Source organism: Aspergillus mulundensis (assembly GCF_003369625.1).
Source record: "Aspergillus mulundensis strain DSM 5745 chromosome Unknown scaffold_2, whole genome shotgun sequence".
NCBI lineage: Eukaryota > Fungi > Ascomycota > Eurotiomycetes > Eurotiales > Aspergillaceae > Aspergillus > Aspergillus mulundensis.
Genome location: NW_020797890.1, coordinates 591,403 through 608,615, shown reverse-complemented (window position 1 = coordinate 608,615; position 17,213 = coordinate 591,403). Strand labels below are relative to the sequence as shown.

The following is a 17,213-nucleotide window of genomic DNA, read 5'->3' as shown; positions in this document are numbered from 1 at the left end:
GACCAACCCACATCATTCCTGCGGAATTAGTACGTCTTGATAAGGACCACGGAAAGGCCTCACCTCCTTGTACGATGGGGACCTTAATCCCAAGGGTCTCCGTTAGCCACGTTTTGAATGGCATTTTGCACACAATCTTGATGTGACGTATCGAGGATAAACAAGGCTCTGGATATTACAGGTGGCTGAGCCAGGGGTATTTAAGCATTGGCAGGAGCTGAACCGACGAGCCGCGGCTCACAGCTTGCCCTGGTCAATGAGGCCGGGCAGACCACCCGGTAGCAGGATACGACTATACAACTGTTATATTGATTCTATTAGCTGTAGATGTACCTCTGCAGAGGGATTCGTCGAGCTGTGAACCATTCGTCGGTATCTCATCTACGAGATGGCGTTATCTACCCCAAATCTTGCCTACCCCACACCTCCGATGTCACTTTACAAACCATCCTCCTCCCAACCTCTTCCTCTTCCTCTTCCTTCTTCAACCGCTCACAGCGATATCAAAGCTGCTCTAGGGCGCCAAAATGCGGTCCCCATTCACCCCTCTAGCAATTGGCTTCAGCCTTCTTTCCCACGCAGATGCCTTCACAATTCCTCTTTCCCCGCAGCAGATTCTTAGCGCCTCGACTGCAGATAAGAAGGTCTGCCCTCTCGCTGAAAAGGTCTTTCCCGAAGACAACGGCCTGTTCCCATCGGTCCAATACGTCCAGAATGGAACAATCCTTCAGCGTCAGGTCGAAAGGCTTTCCAAGGCCGTTCAAATCCCAACTCAAATTACGGACTCTATGATCGATCCTGACGACGAGGCCTTTGTGCCTTTCGTTGACTTCCACAAGCTTCTTGCGGAGCTCTTTCCCCTTGTGTAATTGTTCCCAGAGCAATCGTGTTCTTTCTCGCAAAACTGACTTTAGACAGCTACTCCAAGGCAAATATCGAGCACGTCAACCGCTTCAACCTGATCATAACCCTTGACCCCACATCAGAGACTGCCGGGAAGAGAAAGCCACTTCTCTTCACAGCTCATCAAGATGTCGTTCCCATCAACGACGCCTCAGATTGGACGCACCCTCCATTCTCTGGATACTTTGATGGTGAGTTCCTTTGGGGACGGGGAAGCAGCGACTGCAAGAACGGCCTTATCGGTCTTCTCTCTGTCGTCGAGGATCTCCTGAGTCAAGACTGGACACCCTCTCGACCTATTGTTCTGGCATTTGGCTTCGATGAAGAGGCACAAGGCTACATTGGTGCTGCGCGCATCGCACCAGTTTTGGAGGAGAGGTATGGAAAAGATGGAGTGGAGCTCATCCTAGACGAAGGAGGAGGCGGTCTCACGACTCTCCGTTCATTATCCCCCACTGGCGAAACAGTCGAAGACGAGAGTGTGATTTATGCTCTCCCAGATGTAGGTGAAAAGGGTGCCGTCACCATCGTTATTGACCTCTCCGTCCCTGGTGGTCATAGTTCCGTTCCACCAAAGCACACTGGTGTCGGGATAATGTCTGAGATTATCTACAAACTGGAGAACACCGAGCTGGATGTTTTCGAACCAATCCTCGGGTCTAGCCATCCTTCTCGCCAAGTCTTCGAGTGTCAAGTCGCTCATTCTCCGAAATACGTGGAGGACTGGCTTGCGTCAGCGCTGAACTCAGACGACCAGGCAGCGACAGCCGAAGCAATCGCCGAGTCTCGTGGTCAAAGCGTTCGGTTTACTCTCCAATCCTCCCAGGCAGCGGATATTTTCAACGGAGGCATCAAGAGCAACGCGCTTCCGGAGAAAATCAACGCCGTCGTGAACTATCGTATTGCGCTCCATCAAACTCCAGAACTGCTCCAGGAGCGGGCACAGAAGATAATAGAGCCTATCGTGGAGAAGTTCAATCTGACCTGGTCGAGATTCTCCGACACCGAGGACGAACCCGTCATTGATGCGGCAAGCAGCGGTCATCTTTCACTATCGACCCTGAACTCTCCTCTCCAGCCTGCCCCCGTCAGCCCTACTGATATAGAGACCAGCCCTGTCTGGGCGCGCTTTGCCGGTGTCACCCGCTCTGTCTTCGAGTCCGTTCCGAGCCTTGAAGGCAAGACCGTCGTTGTCGGCGGTGATATCACGACCGGCAACACCGATACCAGGCTATACTGGAATCTATCTAAGAATATCTACCGCTGGAGTCCCGCGCGCGAGGGCCGGGCCTTGAATATCCACACCGTGGATGAGCGAGTCGGCATCGATGCCCACCTCGAGGCAATGATGTTGTATTATGGTAAGTTTTTTTTTTCTGATCCTTAAGTACGTGGTCCAAATAGCTGACTGAGTATCACAGATTTGATCCGCGCTTTTGACTCATGGGATGCCCCTGAGCAACAGACTGGAGACGAGAGTCTGGGTGACCTTAGGACTGGCGACCTATAAGTTGCACGTCAATAGCGTTTGATAAGCGACATGATGACGAAGTGCCGGTTAGGTCCTGTCTGTGCCTGACAGCATCTTATCATCACGTCACTTATTGCTTTTCTATCAGACTTAAAGGTAGGTACACTGGCCGGTATCTGAAACAAGCCGTACAGATCTGCATTTCCAGAGCATTCCCCTATCCAGATGCAACCGATGCTATATACAGCCACAACATGTTACATATCTAAACACGGCCATAGATAACAGTCACTCAAGTGGTCAACGATAAACCACTTAGCTAGCCTATCGGCTAACTAGCTCTGTCTAACAGTAAGGTGTGCAAATACCTAAGCTCAAGAATTTCCATCCAGAAGCAACAAAGCAAAAGCCCCTCCCATGACAGGCCGGGCAACAAAGACTACTGATGGATAGCTGGTTGAATCAGTAGAGTACTTCAAAATTCTAGGGCCAAAACACTTACCCCCCAGTCGTAGTATCGTAGAGGTCAGTAAGTGCGCGGTTTGTGGGCGTTTGGTTTATCCAGTTGGCAAGAAGTCTGATGAACATGTCTCGTGTGCTCGTTGATGCGACCGCCGCCGTGAAGAGCTCCCAATCAGCTAGTCATATCGTCAGTCTCCCTCAGTGACAGGTCAATGGCAACATACCCTTCGTGTATTGGTGCCGGGTATCCAGTGGCACTCCAAATTGACCCTGGATTGTTGGGTAGAAACTGCTTTGCATGTCGTACACGGACTGCGGAACCAGGTTCAAACCCAGCTCACGATCAGCGTAGAGATTGTACAAAAGGCCTTGAAACAATCAGTATTGCACAAACGCTACGTCTTGGGAGTTACAAACCATGGGAGCTGTCCGACCCATATGACAATGTCGTGTGCGGCTGGGCTGCACTACGTGATATGCCCAAAGTCTGCCATGTTTCGATATAATCGTGAGCGTAATTGGTAAGGTTGTTCGCATCCTCAGAGTCGACCGCTAAACCGGCGATGACCGACATGGCCTCAATGCCAATAATGCCCTTGAGGGCAAGATTCGTCTGGTTCCTAGATCTGCTGTTAGCTGACTCAATAAGATCTGTAAATCGGTGGAACATACGCCAATGAGCCCGCAAAATCGTCTGTGGATATTTGGTTGGCCGGATAAAGAGAATCCTCAATCAAGTAGTTCGCCCATTGCCTCAATATCGTAAAGTGAGTTTCGAGGTACGCGGTGTCGTTTGCCTTCTGCGCATATGCTAGAGCCATGATAATCATATTACCACACTCTTCCAGTGGCATTGGCTCATCATTCCCGTCCAGATGACCCGTAGCATTGGGATAATGAGCCCCAATATCGTGCATGGCGTAGGAGTTGGGATAATGGCCGGATTCCTGGATCTCAAAATGAGGTCGCAGGAGAAGCTTGAGCAGTTCGGGATTGGTGTATAAGAAAACGGGATGAGCAGGGAAGATCACGTCCACTGTGTTCATGTTGCCATTGGAAGAGATCTCTTTCATGAAGAGATAGGGGTTGTCCGCTGGCCCACAAAGCTGAGTTGCAGCAAACGCTTGGCGAATGCTGAGGGATGTGATGGTAAGGTAGTCCTGGCCAGCAGCGGCAATGGAATCTTGAGCGATGCGCTGATCAAGATCTGAGGAGAGGGAGTTTGCTTCCTGATAGTCATGATGAAAGAAATTGAGCTGAGACAGACTTTGTTAACAACTTCAAAGCATTTTGATACCACGGAGAGAGGACTCACGGCATCGAGCGCAGTGTTGAAGTAACTTGTCCATAGGGACGGCACTGGCGATAGAGTAGAAGAACTCCCAGCATACTGAATAGCTTGGGACTGGGTCAGGCCTATTGAAAAAAGAGCACTAGTGGATGAGCTGATAGATCCAAGGTCATGAGCAAACCCGAATACTGGCCAGTTGTTCGAGATCGCCCTATAGTTGGCGTCGTTGCTATTGCTGAGTCTCCCGCTACTCGAGAAAGCTCCTCGAACATCGACATCTGGCCCAGCTTGATAAGTGAGCCCAGGGCCACTGTCGGTTGCCCAGTACCAGTCGCCCCATTCCGCTTGATCTCTATTCTCAGAAAAGAGGAGCGGCGTTTGACGGTGGACTTTGTGATAGGCAACGCCGCCACTAGTTACACCGTAGTCCCATTGTGCTATGGCAGAGCGGTCGCCAGACACAAACTCTAGAAGACAGTCAATAACCACTGTTGACTTGGCTGAAGATATGGCAGAACTCACCAGCTGAGATATCGGCGTACAGCTGTACACTGTGGGACTTTCCGTCGAGTGAGGTGACACTCACATCAAGATACGAAAACACAAGTGACTGTCGTCGAAGATCGTTTGGCGTAATTGGTGAGAGAAAGGTTATCTTCATCTCTACCGCATCACCAACGTGCATGGTGAAGATGCTTTTCGTCGAAGTGTACTCATACGCAGTTTGATTCACAGTGGTTGAGCCTGGAAGTCCCATCCACGTGTAGACTTGACCATCAACACGGACTAGACCAGCCCATCCTGTTACCTGACCTCTGTTTCAAAGATCAATTCTCAGTGTCAGTGGTCTCGGATTCCAGAAGACTCACTCCCAAAATGTTGGCCATTCCCCTGCAAGATAGCCTCCATTGCCACCGTCTCTCCCGGCAGATAGCCAGGTACTCAGATAAGGGGATTTGACCGCTAGAGGTAGAGCCGGAGGGCGAGCCGGGGAGAAGGTTGATTGGGCATTTGTGAGGGCAATCAGGGATGCGCACAGGAAGCCTAATGAAAAGAAGTGCATGATGATCTGGATAGCTGATAATCAGCCATGTAACATCCTTTTAACGACTGTGACCCGGAAGATCTAGCAACCAGAGAGATAATAAAGCAAGCTCAAGGAGTGACAAAAAGTCGAACAATAATATGGCCCTTGGGAATGAATGGGTAGCGGAATGCTGGGTACGGCTCTACAGTGGGTAGATCTCGCATTCCAGGCGGATGAAGGATTCTTTATAGGAGTCTAGGAGCCAACAGTCAGTAGTCAGCATGTGGAATGTTCTGTCTAGACTCTCGAGGACTCGAGGCAAAGCATCTGCACATGCGTAGGCATAACTTTCTCGAGTAATGTCGTCTGACCGGTTATTCTATCTGCACCGGCTCATGCGGTCGACACTATACAGCGAGGGAAACAAGAGACAATGGCCAATCAAACGGGGAATTGCAGGGATGTGAGAGTAGGTGTTTACTCCACAAAGTAGATGCGGTCCCTATAGGAAACAATCAATTAGTATTTCTTTTTATGCTCCACCGCTACTCCGCAGAGTGATTTGGAATGGGACTGACCGGGGAAGGATCAACTCAGAAGGGCGTCAGAGCCTATAGCAGACAAGCATAGAAGTAAGCTCCAGCTAGCGAGCATAGAGCTAGATCAAACAAAGGTGAACCTGTTCTGCCGTCATCAAAGTCACTCGCCGTGATAAGCCTCGGTAACGGACACAACTGGCAGCTCTCGGAGAGTTAGAGCAAGAATCAAGGTTGACTTTCAGAGCAGAAAGAAGAAGGGACTGGAACAAAATAGAGGAATCAGACAGAGGGTACAACCTAGGAAAACGTGGGAGTGGAGAGTGCCTAGTAAGGAAGGTGCCATCCCACGAGTCGGAACGCCTTGAGCGATCAAGCGATCTTCATCTTCAAGCCTGCACACACCCTCTCACATCAAGGATTACCCACAACACCGGCCCTGAACCTCCCTCGTCGGAGTGACCATCGAGGTATAGGATCATGTGAGACGGGAACCAATATTGCCCTCATGTCTCCCATTTCCCATGCTCTTTCTTGGCTTCCCTGCGCTGCAACGTCAGCCTGGTAACCAACTGGCCGAGTCAGTGTTTGGGCACAGAATGGTTGGCTATCTGTAAACCCGTGCCTGTGCTGTGTGACCGTTTCCACCCTTCAAAGTTAGTGGCTGCCCCGAACTTCAACCCCTCCTATGTACGGAGTACATCACAGGACCGGCATACATCACAGCAGACTTACTCCGTACTCCGTCCTAATGGTACCATTGCAGATCCGTGCATGACCCAGCCCAGCCAAGCAATCCGCCAGGTTCGATTCGAACTGCGGAGGCCCTGACAGGCTGACGTGGACTTCTCACAATGCTTATCGCTCCTTCGGCTTGGGGTATATCCTCGTCCACGGATGTCGCAATTTTCACGGCCGCCAAAAAAGCATAAGCATGGCCGGTAAAAACGCGAGGGTCTTTTATGGGTTTTGCAGTGAGACGAATGAATAATGATGACGCCGGGCGAACAGGCTGGGGACGATCTCGAATCTGGCTGGCCACGGCAGCTGATAGGTCTTGTCATCCACGCAGGTACAGAGGTAACGGAGGACATGGGGCAATCAGAACTTGGTGCCCAGCCCCCGAGGTCGTAGATAGGCGAATACTGCGTGCTGACTCCTCTCACAACATAGCGAACCAGGGTTCGGTTAGTGCTTATACGCTGGCACCGGAGCCTCCAAACTATAAAAAGGTTATGCTTCGGCATCGCAGCAGTTATACGCCAGAGGTCTTTCAACTCGCACCAGCTGCTGCTGCTTGACGTGGTACACGGCACGGTGTATTTTGTACACGGATCATTTCATGGTGTCGTACCTCAAAACTCGGTATCCCTGTCAGTTGACTTGAAAAGGACATATCGTAACACTGACTGCAATTTCCGTGAGATTCCGAGTCTTCTATCTCCGTTTAGGTATCACTGATGCGATAGAAAGAGCAAATAACGTCCGATTTGTATTCTCCGCCCATGTTTTATCCATACTCTGGGAAATCGCAGAAATATCCAGAAATGGCCCGTCCGAAATCTCATAACTCGTCACGCAGGTTGCCTCCATACCCTGAAATTAAGCCAAAACAAAGATCAGAAAAAAAGTGTATCGCAGCACCCAATCATTTCCAATACGAACCAACGACATCTATAGATTGCTCAGATTCAACCCTTCGCAGCATGCGTCTTTGAGCTCTGCGCCAGCTGAATACAGAACTCCCCCCACTCACTTCCCCCACTACTCGGTAGAATTTCCTCCGCAATAGCCTCCTCCAGGCGCTCTCCATACCGGCGCCGATACTCGACCTTGACATTTTCAAGATGCCTCGGTTCCCAATGGAGACGAACGAGCCGAGAGATCAACAACTCCGACCTCTCCCTACCGGACCTTGACTCCCGAAGAGCCTGATGTAGAAGCAAGGCGTCGCGCATAGGCCGGTTGATTGCTCCGTTGAGAATATGCGCTAGGGTTTCGCCCTATCGAAGTGAGTTAGCAGAGAACAAAGTAGAGGAACTGAAGAAGAGAACATACAACAAGATTCTGCGACTTCTGAATCATCTCCCGCGCAAAGTTCCGCTGGTAGATCTTCTCGTAGGCACGGAGGACCTCTCGTAGATGCGAGTCGCTCCGGCGCACAATAATATAAATCATTGCCGTCTCGCCACCGTTCCGTGAAACGAGAGCTGCATGGAGAGCCTGGACGTCGCGATGGACGAGCTCCGCATCGACGGTATCGCGCTCGCTCTGCCTGCTCTCCTCGAGAGCAAGCAGAACCGCCGTGCGGAATTTATCGGCTTTCAGCTCGGCCTTCATGCACTTCTCCAAGCTGTCGACGTACCGCGAGTCCTTGAAAGACTCCTTGATCTCGCGCATCTCGCCGTTGCTGCGGCCGAAGAGGGACTCGATGAGGAGTTCGCGGCGGGACGAGCCGGATTGGTAGTAGCAGTTTGCCCAGAAGGCCTCGGACTCCCAGCGGCCAAGGGCAGTTGCGTAGCAGACTTTGCCGAAGGAGCTGTTGCCCAGCTTGACGCGGATGTGCTTGGCGAGGTTGACGCCCTTGCCGTGGATTTTGACGTGCTTCTTGTATTCTTTTCGGAGGTCGAGCATCTCGTGATTTGTTAGGTGGGGGAGGATCTGGGTTAAAGTTTTTGTGTCGATGTTTCGGGCGTGGGAGAGCGCGTCGCGGAGTGCTAGGGCGTCGTCTGTGGCGTCGTAGAATGATACCTCCTTTCGTCGGTCGCTGCTAGAGGGTATCATAGCGAGAGAGTCGCGGCCGCCGCCCCTGGAGTCTTTGGAATCGTGGCGGCCATGTCGTATACGGCTGCTCCCTCGTTTGGAGCGATCGCCCGTAGGCTCCTTTAGGCCTACCTCGTCTTTGGATTTCCTCGACTTACGCCTTCTTCGCCGTTCGCTATCCGTGCTGTTGTCCAGCGGCTCGAAGTCGGAGATGTCTTCGTCTCTAGGTGCTATGAGGATCGGTGACGGCATAGGAGATATGCTTTGGTAGGTCCCTTTGTACGCCTCAAGCAACGGGCTGGCAGGTGGTGGGTTGTGAGGGTCAGGGCCTCCAACACCTAAGCTGTTGCCAGTCGAAACGCTGAGACTATGCGGACGCGTGTGTCGACTTCCCGGTGCAATCTCGACAAACTGGTGTCCACTTGTAGCAGTAGTCGAGTGCTGAGGAGCTGTAGTGTACCTGACTCCGCCGTACTGACCCTCGCTGGTCTGTACAGCGGGCTTTGAAGGTGTCGAATACGTGCTTGCCGTCGCGGGCTTGGCGGAATACCGCACATTGGGATCAATTTGCGCATACTGGAAAGCAGCCGGTTGCGCATAGAGGTTGGGATCTCCGGATGCGCTGCGTTGATGGCTCGCAGCGCTCACGGGAGGAGCATATGGTGCGCCAGACATCGGGGGCTGCGTATTCCACTGTGTATACGGATTCTGTGCAGTACTCGGGCTTGCATACTGCGTCGTAGGTGGTGCTGACGTCGTAGTCGGAAACGCCCCAGGCATTGATTCCCCTCCTGTTGTCGGTGGCACATAGCCCGGTTTCTCACAATCTGGGACAGCAGCCCAGGTAGCTTGCGGCTGCGAAGAGGGCGGTCCCGAGTACGCAGGCTGGCCAGAAGCATACTTGGAATAGCCACTCACTGCCTCTGCGCTGTGCCTGGGACTATGCCTCGGGCTGGTTCCAGGGTTGAGCGCTCCCGTCATGAGCGGCTTTTCCGCAAGGGGCCGCGAGGCACTAGAACTGCCCTTGTGTCCATAATACCCACGTTCCAAACTCCCAGGGACATCGCCATAGGCCAAATCGTCATCCGAGTCCGAATAAATGTCCTCATCCGAATACGTATCAAGCTGCGCAGACCTCCGCGGCGGCGGCTGAGAATACCGCTGGCTGCTCCGTTTCGTCGCATCACGACCATCCCCAGAATCGGAGAGGTAATAGTCTCGATCAGTCCGTGAGCGCGTATAATCTCTGACCTCGCGTTCGCGCTCGCGCTGGCGATCACGCTCGTGCTCCGAATCGGAGTCGTAGCGGGACGTCTTGCGGTAGCCGCGTAGAGGGCTGGCGCCGCGACTTCTGGACCTCGTGCTCGCCTTCTCGTCCGTGGGGTCGGCGGATAGAAAATTGCTTTTTCTCGCGGGATCGGGGCCAACAGATGGCTGGCGAGACGTGGAACGATCACGGGTCCGGCCGCTGGGGGACTTGGATCGCCCACGCGACCGTGGGTCGTTGACCTGGAGAGAGTCCATGGAACGGTAGGCGAGCAAGACAGATTCCTAACAAAGCTGGCGATATTGGAGCAGTAGAGCTTCTCCACAAACAACCTAGGATGCCCAGGACGGACAGCAGAAGCTGGTGCAGTGCGTTTGTACTACAGCTGCGGGGTTACAGGCAAACGAAATTCGCACGAACCCTGCGGTCAAGCAAGAGAGAAATGGGAGGGAAGGGAGAAAAAAAAACAAGAAGGAAGAAGAAGAAGAATAGAGCAGGCAGGAAGAGCGTCTAGACTCGAGACTGGAAACCAAATGAGGGGACGAGCGCGATCACCGACCTTTTGTCTGAATCCAATCTCGATCCATCGCGCGGCTGAACCAAAAAAACGCCCCCAGCTGAACACACTTACACAATTACACATCTCCTGCCCGCAACTCCTCCCACCAAAACCTGCTTCCGATGCAGATAAATCATCATCGGCAATCGGTCTGCGATTCTAGTGATTTCGCGGTGCGATTTCCAATCGTCGCCACCCTCTTCAGCCATTTGGAGCCGCATCCGGAGCTTACAATGCATCGCCCAAGGCCCTACTACTGCAGGTGAGCAGACTAGCTCCACTGCCTCGATCGCTTGTATGGACGGTCCGTGACTGGTGACGCTCTAGCGCGTTATGTGTAACGGCAAGCAGCAAACTCAGCTGAATGGGCTACACAAGGGGCCAGGCTAGTCCTCGTATTGCATCAGCCGGGGCCTGCAAGCAAGACTGTCGGGCCATTCGAGTGCTGCCTCCAAGCCCGAGTCCGTATCCAAGTGTCACGCCATTGGCTACTCCTCGTTGAAATCAGCGGGTGATTGCAGTGGCAGGATTCATAACCTGGAAGAGCCCGGGCGCTTCGGGGGGTCATGATATCGACGCATTACGCTGTGACTTAGAAAAGAAGCGGTTGTGGTATTTCCTCGACAGTTGGACTGCATGTAATCAAGAATACATGTGGTGAAGCAAGGCAAGAGAGAACGGAGTTGACCGACGGTAAGCCAAGTGCTTCCAATTTTGATTGACATGGAGTAGACAAAAGGAGACGCACGGGTAAAAGGGACTTGAATATTGCAGTGACATCCTAGTAGTAGAACAGAAAGTGGTATAATGAACATAAAAAAGGCAGGGGGCCAATAAAGTACAAAAGGGCAAACGTGAAATATGACATATCTCGCAACTGCGCATCCAAGTTAGATAGCGGGCCATAGTGCAGATCAACAGCTTGTGGGTTCGAACCCAAAGTGTCGAGGCTTGTATCTTATGCTATGCATGCAGAACCTCAATACGTTGGAGCCGCGCATCGAACAAGTCAAGTCCGCTTTATCGATTTGAGCGCCTGGAGCACCGCTGCGTATCATTATAGTCGGACGTTATCAGAATTCGTGGAGGCTGGATCGAACAGGGACGATGAACAACAAATCGACTCGGTTCATCTCAAGGCGATCAGAAGTAAGACAAGACCGCACATGAAGTAAGGGGAACGGAGAAGAGGGGGATAATTGAATCAAGTGAAAGGTCGAGGTTTGCAGTAAAGATTGCCGAATGGCTGTGGTGTCAGACGTTGCTTACCGTAGGCGACGTCCAAAATCAGGGCCTGTTCTACCGCCAAACGACTTTTGCTTCGGCGAAGCAATGGCATCGTGGCGGTTGAGGCGGCTAGTTCTCCAGCGCTCATACCAGATAACACGACTAGCCTCACGCAGTTCCGATCGCCAGTCGCTGAACACAGAGTCCTTGAGCTTGAGGAAGTCACAGTGCTCAGGGTCGTACGGGTCAGCGAATCCCCAAGGAAACTTGCGTCCGATGGGGCCATCGCCCGCCAAGGAGTACTTGTCGGGCGATAGAATCGAGAACGGAAGAAGGGGAGTAGCCGCTTGAGAAACGGAATCCTTGCGGGAGCCCTCACTGTGCTGTGTTGGGGATCCTATCACCTTGGGCACGGACTCTTCCTGCTCTGTCTCACCGTCTCTGGCTTCGGTAGCGGCTCCTTCAGCTTTCGAGGTCTCGATGTCTTCCTCGTCTTCGTCCTCATCTTCATCTTCCTCAGACGTGTATTCCTCCGAGTCCTCAAGAGTAAGGACTTCAAGGGGGTCAACATTGGCCTTCTTCAGGCTGTCCCATACTGCCCTCCTGAGGTATGCCATGTGCGCGGTAGTGATGGTATCGGCCTTGCTAATCACCGGAACGACGGTAGTTTTGCCGATGACAGTTCGCAGCACCTGAAGATCGAGATTCTCGTCAAGCACTCCTAGGACCTTAGAATCAGACGCACGAGGCGTTCCTTGAGCCGCCCTCTCCGCAGCCGCAATGTTCTCATCCAGTCGAGACGGGTCGAGAATCAAGAAAGTACAGTGGATATGGGTGTCTCGGGCTCCTGGCGAACGGACGACTTTCATCTCCTCGTTCAACGTCTCTTCGAATTTACTCTCTAGGAAACCAGTAACACCACGTAGCTGGATGTCGACGACGTTCTTCTCAAGTCCCTGAGAGTCCCATAGGGTCAAACCAACACGCTCGCCATCGATTTCGGTCTCGAGGTAGTGGGAAGTATATCCTTCGCTGGCGGGATTATGACTATCATATTCCACTTCTTCGGGCGAGCGCGAGGGGTGTTTATGCGGCGGCAGGGCCAACGACCTGCGGAGAAAATGAAGGAACGAAGTCTTGCCCGAGTTGCGCGCCCCAATGACAAGAACACTATATGTGGTGTTAGCATGCTTTCGACAGCATCCGGGATGCAACCTTTACTCACTTGTACGGCGTAGGGTCCTTGCGGCGGCGTAGTCTGCGCGGGTTGTTGACAGTGCTGACATAGCTGCTAGCATAGCTATAACGGCCCCGGTGTGTCATGCTCTCAGTTCGCGCATAGGGGTCATTGTTATAGTCGGGAGGCACAGGAGTACTCATTGCGCTGCGAGACTCACGGGGTTGAGTAGGTGAGAGAGGGCTCTTGACTTCAGCAACAGGCTCACGGTTTTCGTCGCCGCCAAATGTTTCAATGATCGGTGGGGGCGAGAGGTCAGGAAGACGCGGAGGCTGTTTGGGCCGTGCCTCGCGCTGGCGCCGGAGTTCCTCTTCCATCTGGGCTTTGGACATCTTCTTGCTGCGGGACTTTCCTCCGATTGGCTCTGTTGACTTGGAACGGCGAAGGAAACCCAGAGAGGAAGATGTTCTGCGCGAATCCTTCATCTGGGTGTGACCATTTTCAGTCGGGGCAGGAGGAGCATCGATGGGCGCTTGGCCCCGGCTTGCAGTAGTAGCCGCCATCGGGAAGGACTCGGCTCTGTAACACGAGGGGTTGTCAAATCAGAGTGGGGACCTGCGAATGAACATTGTCTCAGATTAAGATGCTGCGCAAATGAGAGGTATATCTAGTTGCGACAAATCACAGGTCACATCAGGCACTCACCGGCTTTGCAGGCACAAAAAAACTCTGGTTCAAATTCGATCCGGGCTTGACTTCTGGTTCTATGTCCTGAAATCGAGGCGATGGGTCCCTAGTTGTGACTATCGAGATGGAGACCGCGACGGAAAATATACCCTGGAAGTCGATCCCAAGGAAGCAGAGGCTATCTATATCGACACTTCACGAGTCCAGCAAGCGAATGCCGAATTGAACCTTTGCTTCTTGACGAAGGTTGACGAGCGCAAGAGACGTCGTTGTACTTGGATTCAGGCGACGGGAATTGCGGTCTTTTCACCCTTTTCGCAAACTTGAATTGCAGGGGTAGAGAAACGAAATTGCCTGCTCACAGCGTCCGGCCAATGCGGCGCATATAAGTGAGAATAATCCACACAGAGAAGGAAAGGAAGGAATGCAATATGAGAGAAAGGAGGGGAGAAAGAAGGGACGGAAGAGAAAGGAAACAAGCGGACTGGACGGGCAGACTGAATGAAGATCGGCCAGTGAGCACTGAGCCTGAGGAGTCAGGACTGCTGCTCTGGAGTCTGGAGTTATGAACTCTTGTACAGCAGCGCACGAGGTGCTGCGGCCCAACTGACGGGCGTACAGGGGATGGCGTGGGTGAAGATGATATTTGAAGGGTCGCAAGAGCTTCTCAAACTGCAGAAACTTCCCTCATCTACTTTGTTCTAGCAATCTAGTCTACGCCTCTTGGCCAAAAAGTTCCTTCGTACAGAGACAGCTCGAGCTCAAGCTGAAGGGATTCAGGGGCAAAACCGTCAAGGGAACTAAGTCTAGACTCCCCCCACTCCGACTGGCTTGGCTGGGTTTCGGTTCGGCCTGGGACGACCTTGCAATTCAAAAGGTTTCTCGCATCTCAGCGCCAAATCTCAAGCTGGAATAATGGATCTCCTGATGGTTGCTTTTGCGGTTTCACCATGATCCTGAGCACCAGAGACCCAGTTACGGGATTTGACCGGTTTAATTGAGGTTTGTTGGTTGTGACCCAGCGCGACTGGCCCAAGCCTTTTAAATTGGGCCCGACGATCGCCAAACTCCATCCGCATCTCAACGTTCGTGCAGTCAACAAGATGATATCAATTTTCGAATCGGACCCGGTCAGCCCTATCCAACGGTCTTCGGGATCTGGATGCTTTGACTCGAAGTACCGACCTGCTAGACACCTCGATTCTCGAGTCTCAGGATCCGACCTCTGTGTTTGGGCGTTGCGGCATCATCCGGCCGTGGGCCGAACACTTCACAGACTCACAGTTCACACCGTGGAGTGGGCACGTGGGGATCGGAGTCGGCATTCCTCCGCCTGTCAACTTTCCAATAATCTGCCGCCCAGATGCAGTTCTGCTGCACATAAATTCTCCGTCTGCCTGCATGTGCAGAACTCATCTTGTGTGCTTTTGAATCATCCAGAACAACTTATTTCGACGATGATGACCCTGTCCCGGGGCGGTATTTCGCTGCAGGAAATTGGCAGCCGGACATGACTTGAAGTGAAATTGCCGTACGACCTTGCGCTATCCACCTTGCCCGACGAAACGCCGAAAATTGGCTGATTGATTGGCTGCTCCGATCATTCAAGCAGCACTGTCCGACTGAACCGGATTCAAGGGCGAGTCTCTTTGGCTGACGCTAACAAAGGAAACTTTTGTCCGTCTTAGGCTCTTGTTTTGATGTTCAGTTCGTCTTATACGCGGCCCCTGACTCGGCGTCGGACTGTCAGAATCGCACTAGAAACCATCCGACTCTCGATCTTGAGATACTGTCGCAAAAAGGACATTATTTGTGCAAGATACCCGATTACTTTGCTACTATTCTCGATTACATGAACGAGTCAACATTATGCGACATACAAAAGACAGAAGATCGACCGATTCTAAGATCTAAACCCCTCCGCAACTACCCTTACCGGGCTCACAGATTCGCGCGGCAAAAAAAGAAGGACCTCTCATGGGCCATATCACGCAGAAACTGTCTGCGTCGCAGAGGCAGGCTCTGCTGACTCGACGCTCCAAATCAGGAACGGGAGGACAATACATGGGCTGCTTGGGCACACGTCCTCTCGTTGAATATTCTTGAACTTCGGGCCATTGGGCCCTCCAGCGTATTTGGCCTGACCGAATAGTTCGGGTCCTCCTTGGAGCGCATCATCTCCCCATCTGCCGTTGAAGCCCAACCAGTTGACTGGGTAGCTGGGGTCATAGGGCTCGAATGTCTGTGTGGCTGGCACATAGCTATACGCATAGGCGCCCGCGGCAGGGTCCCACAGGACGCCCCGGTCCGTTTGATCAACAAGAAACCCGGCCGGGAGGTTAAGGCCAGGGATCGTGTGGTCGTGGCCACTAGGCATGTCAATACAATTCAAGAAAACGGAGGCTACGATGAGGCCTCACCCAGGAATGGAGTATACAGCATGAGTGCCATTTCCGGAGTACGCTATCGGTCGCACTCCCTGCTTCTCTGTCGCTTCATATGTGAACGCCTGTCCGCCAGAGTGCTGGCTGTACCAAATGACCTGCGGCGCCCCGTCCTGGAATCGGATCATGTTATGCTCCCTGCAACAGCCACTGTCAGATTGAGTACAGCCGCGAATGTCGCTACTCACCAATCGCCAACATGGTCACCGAACTCCATGCCCAGAACAGTGTTGCCCTGGTTATATCTACCCACGGTCAGAACGGCGCTGGGCACCCTGCTTCGGAGGAGGACTTACGAATAAAAATAAAAATAAAACGCATCGACCTCGCCATCTCCGCGGTCATTCACGACGATGATCGACGAAACATCGCTGGCTTGGCCGTTCGCATCGATATCTGCACCATAAAACCATTCAGGCTGCGGATCGGCATTGATGCCTTCTTGCGAAGTCAGATACACGCTCTCGTTACCCAGCGCATTGAGCTGGCTCAGGTTATCCAAGGTAAGTGGTGCCGGGACGCCCTCAATCGTTTCGTAGTCCAATTGCGGCACGACATGGTTCAGATGCTCAGCAATGCCGGAAGGCCTGTATCGGTCCTCGCTATGCAGCCATACCAAGGGGGCTAACTTGTCAGTTGCCTTTCCCCTCCGGAAGTAAATTCCATAGTAGGCAAACTCACCATACTCCAGTACGTAGTCCGGGACAGCCGCGGCAGTCAGGACGGCGTCCACAGAGCGAGAAAAGTAAATATCCATAGGTATCAGCGACTCGATCAGCTCAAGTCTCTCATGTTCGGCACCTGAGTTCTCTCAATTTAGTCCTCGGCGGGGAATCCCTCCGCACCCACACACTTATATATCCCAGCCGGTACCAGGGTCCGTTACATTGGCCCTCAAACCCTGCACAACACTCAGGCCTCAGCTGCCGGTGATCACTGACCAGCTAGCCCCGATCGCAATGCATCGGGTCCTGGTCCGTCCACTCATATACCCCCGTGTGCTAGGAAAAGGAGCCTCGAGGATCGAGGGGGTTGCAGCGGATGACGACCAACAAATGCCCTGTGGGCGGACTCGTGCGCGGGTGATGACGCGCATTGGAGCTTGTTTGGGACTCCTGCTCAGCCTTCCCAAGGTTATTGGCGCCCTTGCGTGCGGTGGTATGCATTGGTATGCATAAGATCGATAAGCATGATGGATGGGGATTAAGGTTGCTATGGCCGGGGACGGAGTAGGCTTGCCGCTTGCGGGCGAGTCCCGTCATCTGAGCGGATCATGCACCCTAAAACCCTGGAGCTTATGCGCTTTCTTAAGAGTTGTTATGATGTACGGAGGTTTGTTCCATGTTCATCATCTGCCTTGATCACATATATACATCCCTCCAATCAGCCATTACACCTC

The 17,213-nt window shown here is 52.7% G+C and overlaps 5 protein-coding genes across 5 annotated transcripts; 1 reads left to right on the top strand and 4 right to left on the bottom strand.

The window, feature by feature from the left end:
- Positions 1–527: 527 nt before the first annotated feature.
- On the top strand, positions 528–2,413 carry cps1 (Gly-Xaa carboxypeptidase; the record flags this gene model as incomplete). The annotated part of the gene is made up of 3 exons (XM_026744885.1): positions 528–865; positions 919–2,264; positions 2,325–2,413. The coding sequence occupies 3 exons, from the start codon at positions 528–530 to the stop codon at positions 2,411–2,413; spliced, it is 1,773 nt and encodes a 590-aa protein (XP_026605751.1).
- Positions 2,414–2,872: 459 nt separating this feature from the next.
- On the bottom strand, positions 2,873–5,190 carry gta1 (glutaminase GtaA; the record flags this gene model as incomplete). The annotated part of the gene is made up of 7 exons (XM_026744884.1): positions 2,873–3,012; positions 3,061–3,204; positions 3,254–3,456; positions 3,509–4,092; positions 4,152–4,594; positions 4,650–4,942; positions 4,997–5,190. 7 exons carry the CDS (start codon positions 5,188–5,190, stop codon positions 2,873–2,875), a joined length of 2,001 nt encoding a protein of 666 aa, XP_026605750.1.
- A 2,191-nt stretch (positions 5,191–7,381) lies between these two features.
- Positions 7,382–9,977, bottom strand: anxc4 (annexin ANXC4; the record flags this gene model as incomplete). Its single annotated transcript, XM_026744883.1, has 2 exons — positions 7,382–7,693; positions 7,749–9,977. 2 exons carry the CDS (start codon positions 9,975–9,977, stop codon positions 7,382–7,384), a joined length of 2,541 nt encoding a protein of 846 aa, XP_026605749.1.
- A 1,567-nt stretch (positions 9,978–11,544) lies between these two features.
- aspE (septin) lies at positions 11,545–13,246 on the bottom strand (the record flags this gene model as incomplete). The annotated part of the gene is made up of 2 exons (XM_026744882.1): positions 11,545–12,676; positions 12,732–13,246. 2 exons carry the CDS (start codon positions 13,244–13,246, stop codon positions 11,545–11,547), a joined length of 1,647 nt encoding a protein of 548 aa, XP_026605748.1.
- A 2,111-nt stretch (positions 13,247–15,357) lies between these two features.
- DSM5745_02865 (uncharacterized protein) lies at positions 15,358–16,571 on the bottom strand (the record flags this gene model as incomplete). Its single annotated transcript, XM_026744881.1, has 4 exons — positions 15,358–15,739; positions 15,791–15,952; positions 16,003–16,059; positions 16,111–16,571. 4 exons carry the CDS (start codon positions 16,569–16,571, stop codon positions 15,358–15,360), a joined length of 1,062 nt encoding a protein of 353 aa, XP_026605747.1.
- Between the last annotated feature and the right edge of the window lie 642 nt (positions 16,572–17,213).